Here is a 9,989-nt window from a genome sequence, read left to right as displayed (position 1 = left end):
ATTAAACTTACGCCATGTGTGCCACATTTTGCTTTGTTTCTTTTTCTTAATTGGGAGAAAAAAAATGAAGCACTAAATAGGGGAGGCACACCATGCCAGTGCCTTCGTGGGAGAACATATTTCTTTAACACAAACAGAACAGGTCCTGAACTACTACAACTCCAGCTTTTAAAATTAAACCACAGGGTTTTGTTTCAGTGCCTTTCGATGACAGCATTGGGGAGAGAGGCTTCTGCCTCCTGAGCAGGACAGCTCTGTGTGTGACACAGCTGGGGTATGACAGCGTCTCTGTGTTCCTTCTGTAAGAGGAAAATGCTGTCCCTCCAGTACTTTCTCAGTCCCCTTGACCTTGCTCTCCAGGCAAGACTGAGAAGCAAGAAAAGCAGAAACTAGGGCTTGGGGGAGAGCAACTCATGGCAGAAAGTCACACCCCAAAGACTCCCAGGCCTAAAAGGACAACTGGTTAAGTATTTACAAGGCAATGGCAGGTGTTCACTCATCATGATTTATACAACCAAATACTTAGTAGGCTTTGCACGGGCAGCCAGGAAATTCGCAGCCGTCTGCTGCAAACTGAAGACAGGAGGACTGAATTGCACTTTTATTGCAGGCTGATCACCTGGGCCTAATTTGTTGCCTCTCACTCCCTGTGAGGAGGTGCAGAGGGCCTCTCCCGCGGGATTTCAGAGCCCCAGGAGGGAGATGGGAAACCCAAGGCCTCTCTGCAGGTCATTTCCCTGCTGCTCTCCCGTTGAAAGCTCTAAAGCTGGCGCAGGTGCAGGTGAGATGCCCAATCCTCTTCCTAGTCCGTCAGCACCTTGTTTTCTTTGGGCCTGAAGTCCCCAAAGGGTCTGGGTCGGTTGTCCCAGGGTCATTTTTTAAATAGAGCGAAAAGAAGTAGGAGAGAGGAGTAAGCATCTTCGTTCTCAATGCGGAAAGCCGGGAAGGAAGCGCGTCTCCTCCCCACCCACCTAAAAGTGTTCCCCAGTTGCCAAATCACAAGGGCAGGGGCAGCTATGAGGAGGGTGACTCAAGGTCCGCTTTGAACCTTTTCGGTTCTTGAGCAAGGTCGAGGGTGCTCGGGCCTCTGGGGAGACGTTGCATCACGCAGAGTTTGGAAAGGACTTGGGAATTTTCCCTAGGGGGCTCGCTGTACTTCCTGGGAGCGAGTCTTGCAAGAAGCCACAGAGGTGAAGTAGTCGGCTGGGTGTGGGAAGCCGGCATGGAGGGAAATCCGACCTCACCTTGGGCTCAAGAGTTGAAAGGAAGGTCGCTACGGGATGGGCCTGCGCTTGGAAGGATGGACTCGCGCGGGTGCTGGCGTGGGCGGCTGCTCCCCATTAGTGTCACATCTGAGCCCGGTGGGAGGGCGGAGGGCGCGTGCATGCAAAGAGAGGCGCAGTTCAGACACCTGTACTCCTCCTCCCAGTTCCCGGCGGGCCGGACGCCGTGACCGCCCGAGCACGTAGGGTCGGAAAGGAAGGGGGACGTGCCTCGCGCAAGGTGGAGGCGGATACCTGGGCATCGCGCGCGGGGGGCGGGCGCTAGGACCCGGGCGGCGCACCTGTTGGCCCGGCCCAGGGCCCCGCCCGGACTGCGGGCCCCGCGTGTGCCAGGCGGGAGCAGCGGCGTGAGCGGAGGGCACCGGGCGACCCGGCGTGGTGGCAGCGGCAGCAGCGGATCGCGGGCCCGGGGCTCACCATGGCCGAGCTGCTGCGGAGCCTGCAGGATTCCCAGCTGGTCGCCCGCTTCCAGCGTCGCTGCGGGCTCTTCCCGGCGCCGGATGAAGGCCTGCGGGAGAACGGCGCGGACCCCGCGGAGGGCGCGGCGCAGGCCCCCGGGATCGGGCATCCCCCCGCGGCCAACCGGCTGCAGAGCGCCGCAGTCCCGCAGGTAACCGCGGGCAGGTGTCCGCCGGGGAGGGAGAGGGCCGTGGCCCCGCAGCCTGCGGACGTGCGGGGCTGGGTGCCTCCAAGACAAGCCAGCGGGGCGGAGAGGGCGCCGTCCCCGGCCGCGACCTGGCTCCCGCAGCTGTGTGTGGAGGGGGCGGCCTGATGGTTCCAATCAGCAGGATGCCACCCTCTGACGCTGCCAGGTGGCAACGGGGTCTAGTCGGACTCTAAATAGACCCAGAACATTTAAATGCAGTCTATGTAGTCTTTCTACTTTAAAAAGTAGTTAAATTCACGTCCATGTATATTCCAGCAAATATGCAGGAGTTACGTAATTGAAAAGAGCGCAGATGTCCTTGGCACTTACCTGGGGAGACAGTCTTAGAATCTCCGTGTATTCTTGAGTTTCCGTCACCCCCTCCCCGCCCCCCGCCCCATCCGCACAAATGAGGGTGTAGCTGGGCTCAGCGTGCTCTGAACCTTGCTGCACCGCCAGCCCGGAGGACGGAACTTCAGGTTTACATATTACTCCCAGAGAGACTCACAACCTCCTGGGCTACCCACCCCCCTCCGCCGTGATGCTGTTCTAGCAGCACCTCCCTCTCATCCTCCCCCTGAGTTTCGGGGTCCCTGCCTGGTGGGTCTTTTATTTAACTGGCACTAGTGACTTTTAATAGATGCTTTTGGGAGGGAAGCTCCCCACGCTTCCCGCGAGGTGTTCAGAGTGTGATTATACAACTCACTGCAGCTTTGGGGAAACCAGCATGTGTTGTCGCAATGCACAGGGACTCCAGACAGAAGGGACAAGACAGGCTGCACATGGCTACCGAGGACAGTATCTACCCTGGGCACTGGCAGAAGCTGCCCTTTCCCTGGGCAAAGTAAAAAGTGTAGCAAATGAGAACAGAAACAACATGTTAACAATTCTAATTCCTTTCTAAAAAGCCACATTTTGTTCTTCCTGGAAGATTTTGGTGACAGGAAGGTGGCATTTATTTATGTGTAGATTTCTAGATCTAGTAACTGAGGAAGAACCTGGCTTCTTTTATGTGAAAAGAAATATTATGGGCATTGAATTATAGAATTAGTTGGGGAGGGCAGGGGTGGGATGTGTGTTCCACTCCAGAGAAATCCCCCTCTGTGTTTTTTCTCCTTTTATTTTCCTTCTTTGTCCCATGTGACATTCCACTAACTTTTAGATGAGTTTGAGACACTCACCTTTCCTCTTGCCTTGTCTTAAAACCGGGGCAGAGTAGAGGGATAAGAACCAGTCACATGGCTGAAGGTGCCATGGCATCTGTGCACACACTGTTTACACCCACAGGTGTAACAGACGGACACATTTCTTGCGCTCTCTCCACTAGTTTCTACCCTGTTTCTCTAATTTAGGAAGCTGAAAAAGAGTGAATTGTTCCACTAGTGCTTTTCAAACTGTTTGAAACATTACCCTTGGTAACTTAATTTTAAATTCGAGAGAGGGATCCTCTTTTAAAAGCCAGATAGGCAGATTTCTTGCAGTGTTGTCTTCTTGCTGCTGGAAGGGCCTGGGTCTTCAGTGAGTCAAACTGTAGGGATTTCCCCCTTCCCGTCCAACACAGGACTTCTGCTCACAGATGGAGAAAAAATAGGAGAGAGCTAAAAATCCAAGGTGCTGGTATATAATGGGGAAAAATGAACTTGAGAGCATTTGATAAATGAAAGGTTAATGAATGCTTTTAAAGGTGGGTTGCTTTCAACCCATTTGGAAGATATTAATCTTTACAAATACACATGGATTTCCCAAAAGAAAATGATTGCCTACCTGCCCCCAGGTAATTTACAGGACTTTAAGGGGACAGTTGGGAAAACTTTTCTCCAGCAGCTTTGCTTCCCTCTCTGCCTCAGGCTGCACCAAGGCTTGGCCCACCTGAGCCACCTCTTCTTTCTCTAAATTCCTTCCACCCACGCTTCAGTTTCCAAAGGTCAATTCCTTGATAGGCTAGCTAGGAACTGACCTTGGAAGCTAGCTCCCCCTTTTAGAAGCTCTCTCTGCTTGCTGTGTTTCTTCATTCCTGCATCGTGTAAATATGCCTTTGTGTGGTATCTGATTAGTGCCAGCTCCTCTAGTGGATGGTAAGCTCTAAGAATGCAGAAAACTGGTCTGTTCCACTCATTATTTTCTTTCCATGATCTGGCACATAGTAGGAGCTCAGTAACTTCTGTGAATACGTGAGTGCACATTGCAGTATAAATATAAAGTCTGTAGTTTTTTTTAAACAGAAGAGTGAATGCTGAAAATCAACTGATTTTTTGTACAGCCTAGAAGGCAGCACTAGGACATTGATTTAAGGCCCTTCCAACAATAGAGAAGTTGTTTTCTTTAATTGAGTGTCTTTAGATCTCAGTGAATCTAATGCACCTTCTATGTTTTCTATATTTATTTTAATCCTTAAAACAGGAAAAATGCGAAAATGACTGAGTAACGACTTCCTCTACAAATTCTCATTATAACACACAGCTAGTTTAAAGCTTAACTGGGTCCTTTAGAAACCAGGACTGGGCTGGGCTTGCATAAACCTGTCATGAATAAATTGGACTGGGTCTTGGAGACTGCCTAGTAGACATGAATTTCACAGAAAGTCTAAGTCCTAAAGGGTTAAGTGATTTGTTGAGTACTTCTCAGATATCCGCACAGTAAGAGGAAGCCAGATCTTTTGACTCCCAAGTCTAAACTTCTTTCTACTGTGCAGCTTCCAGGGGAAAAGTCCAGGGCCTCACGTTATCTGGTTCACTGAGAAAGTGTGAGGTGTTGGTGCTGGCTGGGGGTGAAAAGAGGCAGTATTGCTTTTAGTTTGCAAGAGTAACCCGTTTGTGAGTATAACCATAGGAGGACATTCTTGGTAGTTGCCTTGGGAAGTATTGCCCTGAGCAAAAGGCAGGGCTCCTAGGACCTGGCTATGAAGGCAAAGTCATGTTCAGAATTGTTTATTTATTCTGGGGTAAAGCCAGCTTTAGATACAGTGATATTTTGATTTTCAACATCTTTGCTTGCCCAATATAGTTTTATTTAGTTAGACTTTGCAGTTTCTTTACCCCTTATTAGAGTAGAGCTAATCTTTCCAAATATCATTATGTTCAATATTTTTTGATAACTGCTCAGACATAGTTCTAAAGTTGGATTGGGAAGAGAATCAAAGATAGGTTGTTTTTAGAAGTCTATTCTCCTTGCTTCCCTCTTGAAATATTTGGGGCTTTCTAAATGTGTTAATCTATAAAACCCCACCCTTGATTTCACTGGATTGCTAAAGTGCAGAGAATGTATCTTCAGTCGGGTGTGGTGGCTCATCCCAGTAATCCTAGCAGGAGGCCAAGGTGGGAGGATCCCTTGAGCTCAGGAGTTTGAGACCAGCCTGAGCAAGAGTGAGACCTTCTCTCTACTAAAAATAGAAAAAATTAGCCGGGCGTGGTAGTGTGTACCTGTAGTCCCAGCTACTCAGGAGGCTGAGGCAGGAGGATCGCTTGAACCCAGAAGTTTGAGGTTGCTATGAGGTAGGCTGATACCACTGCACTCTAGCCCTGGTGACAGAGTGAGACTCTGTCTCAAAACAAAACAAAACAAAACACCCCAACAATACATCCTGCAAATTAGGAAACCTGAGTCTGGTTCTGCCTCCATGTCATTTTGGACTTTTCTGGGATTCAGTTGTTCCATCTGCAAGATGGGCAGAGTAGAAAAGAACCATGGTTTTCCAACCATGCCTCTACATTACAGTCACTGAAAGGAGCTTTAAAACAAACAAAAAACCGATGGCCGGGGACCAGGTCAGAAGTGAGGCCCAGATAAGCTGGCACAGAGAGGTGGAAAGCTCTGAATTCTCTTCTCCTGAGACCCATCACCCTTAGTGTGTTCAGTATAAGGATGGGAGTGGCTGGAGGCAGAGGTCATGGCAGGTGTGATATTTTGGCTTCATCATAACTAAACTGGCCAACAGGTCAAACTTCAGGCTTTTTAAAAATTATGATTTCTTTATTTTTTGAGATGGAGTCTTGCTGTGTTGCCTAGACTGGTCTCGAACTGTTGGGCTCAAGCAATCCTCCCATTTCAGCCTCATGAGTAACTGGGACTGCAGGCACACACCACTACACCCAGAAAACTTCAAATTTTGATTATCCTTAGTTGTATGTTCAGATCTGAAGTGGCAAAATGAGCCACTATATAAATATACTTTTGATCATTTTCTTTCAAGTTACAGATATCATTGTTCACAGGAGAAACCTAGGGGGAAAAAAAACAAAAAGTTAAATCTATGCCCATTATACCATTCCCAAAGATAATCACTCAGTAAATGTTCAGCCTGATTTTTAATGGCTATGTATTCCTCCATAGCATGGATATGCTATAATTTAGTAGGCCAGTTCCTGGGCCTTTATGTTGCTGCCAGTTTTTGCATTAACAATAACATCTTTGTATGACTGTCTTTCTACATATCTTTGATTATCTTCTGGATAAAATTTCCAGACTTGAAATTGCTAAGTGAAAAATATGCATATATTATGGCTTTTAATGGATATTACCAGTTCTCACAGAAGGGTGTGCTAGGATAAACAACTATGAGTGCAAGTGTTCCCACACCCTCACCAACAGTAGGTATTAATACTCTGTTTAATCTTTGGAGAAAATAGGCTGCTTCTGTTTCTGCTCATCTTTGCTTCCTTTGTTTCTAACCAGCATTAATTGATTAGCTGTTATATTCCTGGGATAGTCCTAAGCCTTAGAGATATAAAGAAAAATAAAATTTAGCTTCTGCCCTGGGAAAGCCCAAATAAAATGGTGCAATACAAAAAAATACTAGGAAAAAAGCATGAATACAGGGACTGAGAGAGAGCAGGAGGAATTTGCCTTCCCTAGGGGAGCCCATGAAATCTTGAGTTGGTGCTTAAAGAGTGAGTAGGAGTCAAATAGGTGAAAATGGAGGTCTTTCTTTTACCTGGAATTGTCCCGTGCTAAAACAGAAAGATACATGTCATTTTTGGTGAATGGTGACAAGTTCAGCTTGGGTATCATCAGAGTCTCAGCAGGAAATAGTTGGCCTACTTAACAAGGGCAATTGAAACACTTAAAAATAGTTAAAATGGTAAAATTTTATGTATATTTTACCTTAGTTAAAAAATAAAAAGAACATAGACTCTACTACCCCTTTAGGGAGGTGAAGCATAGCTCCCTAATTCTTAAATGTAGGCTGCACATGGTGACTTCCTTCCAAAGTGTGCAACATGGAAAGAGGAGGGAAAAAGTAATTTTACAGCATAGAAACTCGCAGATGATCAAGGTTAACATCAACAGTGGTAAGTTATGTTGATAGTATGTTCTCTCGGTGCGTATTGCAATTATGTACTCTTGATACATGTTGAGGGATATTCTACAAAATATGTGACCAATACTCTTCAACACTGCCAAGGTCATCAAAAACAAGAAAATTCTGAGAAACTGTCACAGCCAAGAGAGGCCTGAGGAGACACGATGACTAAACGTAATGTGGTATCCCAGATAGGCCTGTGGAACACAAAAAAGGACATTAGGTAAAACCTAAGGAAGTCTGTATAAAGTATGGACTTTAGTTAACAATGATGTGCCAAATTTGTAACAAATGTACTAATGTGAGATGTTGATAATAGAGGTAATTGGCTGCAAAGTATCTGGGAAGGATGGAAATGTATGGAATTCTCTAGCATCTTCTAAATTTTTCTGTAAATTTAAAACTGTTCTAAAAAATAGTCTATTTAAAACTTTTAAAAGGTGGAGGTAATTGAAGGGAGTTCAAAGATGGGACCATTTACAAAGATGTAATCAGGGTCGGGTGGGGAAAAACTAATACGTGAAAATGAAGCGTCTTGGAGCAGGCAACTTCAGCCTAAAAACTCAAGAAGCAGGCGTAACCCTAGACCCAGCAAGAGCTTAGATGTTAGAGAGCAGCTGAGGCTCTTAGTAGAGAAAGGCAGCCCCAACCAGGCAGGGAGGAGTGGGGGAAATACATGTCAAGCTCATTCCCCATGTGCCCACTCTCAAACCCCGCACCTCTTTAGCCAAATCCAGTCAGAAGCCAGGGAGCTTAGGAGCCTGGCTGATACAGTCTATAAAGTTCAGCTTCCCTGGAGAAAGGGGGAGAGTGGACCCGGAAGGACAAAGGGAGACTGTCTAGCACAGGTTGTGTAAGGAAATTAGTGTGTTAATGCAGCTGAAGTTTTGGGCTGCACCCAGAGTCTTAGGCTGAAACCTTAATGAGGCTTACTGCGGAATTTGGACTTCATCTTATAGACAGGGGGTTGGCAAATCAGCCTCATCCCACGTGCAAAATTAGAATTGGCAACTTGAAGCACTGTGTAAAGAAGGGATTTCAGGGTGTCTCTGTGCTAAGTGGGAAGGAGTGTGGGATTGACGGGGATGCCTGCATGAGTATTGAGGGAGCCTAGTGCTGAAGCCCCTAGGAAATGGTGATGTTGAAACCAAATGGCAACAAATATAGGACTAACATGAACTCAAACCTTAATGTCTGTTTTGGGTTCTTTTTTTTTTTTTTTTTTTTTTTTTTTTTTTTTTTTTTTTTTTTTTTTTTTGAGACAGAGTCTCACTCTGTTGCCCAGGCTAGAGTGAGTGCCGTGGCATCAGCCTAGCTCACAGCAACCTCAGACTCCTGAGCTCAAGCAATCCTCCTGTCTCAGCCTCCCGAGTAGCTGGGACTACAGGCATGCGCCACCATGCCCGGCTAATTTTTTTCTATATATATTTTTAGCTGTCCATATAATTTCTTTCTATTTTTAGTAGAGATGGGGTCTCGCTCTTGCTCAGGCTGGTCTCGAACTCCTGAGCTCAAACGATCCGCCCACCTCGGCCTCCCAGAGTGCTAGGATTACAGGCGTGAGCCACCGCGCCCGGCCTGTTTTGGGTTCTTCATGTTACTTGTATTGTCACTTCTAACCATCGACGCCTTGCGGGAGAGAGAGCACAGATGCTTTCTTAAGATATAGGTTGCAATGTCCTTAGTCCTGGGACCCCATCATTATGGCTGCAAGCTGGTGGGATCAGGGATCAGCCTGTGATGGAAAGGCAGCTTTCCATTGTCTGGTCAGCATTTTATGGCATGAGAACTTCATCCAAGTAAGATGTTGCATATTGGATACGCAATAGTGACTAACAGAGTCAGTCAGATTACTCCCTTTAGGGAGCCTGAATGTAAGACCCAGACACAGGGGCATAAATGGTAGAGTCCTCCCAAACCTCCAAGAAAAGGGGGAGGCCATAGACAGAAGCCTCGAGATTCAGAAAGCAATCGGAGCACAGAAGCCCAGGGTAGAGAGGAGAGCAAAAACTCTGCAGAAATAATCAAAGCAGAAGAAAAATTTCTTAGTGGAGAAAGAAGCCGAGACTAGAGTATGGTAGATTCCACTTCTGAGCATGAGCCGCTGGAGGGATAGTCGAATTTCAGGGTAGAATTGTTTGGGGGGGACCTTGGGAAAGGAACTGGCTGCATGGCTGTGGGTGCTGTTTCTTTACTTTTTGAGGAATCATATGCAAACCTCTCACTGGAGCGAGCCTGTGTGCATCTCCCTGTGCAGCCCGAATGTGCTGGTCCCTACGACTTTGCAGGGTTTGCACATAATTGCAATTCGGTCATTATTTCTATCACTGTTGTTTAGTTGTGAATGGTACTTAGCGGGAAAGAATAATCAGGAATTGAAGTTAGTGCCCTCCTGCTCACCTGTGTGTTCTCAGGGCCTAACCTGTGCCTGGAGCACAGGCAGGTACTTAATACTGCCTTTGAATGGAAGCTTGAAGGGAGTGCTAAACTTGCTCTTTTCCTACTTGGCAGAAATGCGATCTTCTGTCTCCTCTCAAAGGAGGGGTAATTTTATCCCTGAACACTTTACCTGGTTGTGTTTTCTTTTAGCGTGATGATTTTTTTTTTTTCCAGTGTTGGTTCCTTCCTTTTTATCCAGGAAACCGATAGAGGGTTTTGATTAATGAATAACTTTTTAATTGCCTTCTGATAGACACGGTGAAGGGAGTTTAGATATTTCTTAAATGTTGGTTAATGGTGAAGCATCTGTCAAGCTTAAAAG

The 9,989-nt window shown here is 46.5% G+C and overlaps 1 protein-coding gene across 1 annotated transcript in view; it reads left to right on the top strand.

The window, feature by feature from the left end:
- The first annotated feature begins 1,696 nt into the window (after nt 1-1,696).
- The window catches only part of SGPP2 (sphingosine-1-phosphate phosphatase 2), a 105,147-nt gene continuing 96,854 nt past the window's right edge, over nt 1,697-9,989 (top strand). Inside the window, exon 1 of the mRNA XM_069466884.1 lies at nt 1,697-1,884. Within this exon, the coding sequence (XP_069322985.1) occupies nt 1,702-1,884 (183 nt within the window). The 5' untranslated portion in view covers nt 1,697-1,701. The remainder of the gene's footprint in view (nt 1,885-9,989) is intronic.

Source organism: Eulemur rufifrons, chromosome 1 (assembly GCF_041146395.1).
Source record: "Eulemur rufifrons isolate Redbay chromosome 1, OSU_ERuf_1, whole genome shotgun sequence".
NCBI lineage: Eukaryota > Metazoa > Chordata > Mammalia > Primates > Lemuridae > Eulemur > Eulemur rufifrons.
Note: the sequence above shows the minus strand (reverse complement) of the source record. Positions and strands in the feature narration are given on the sequence as shown.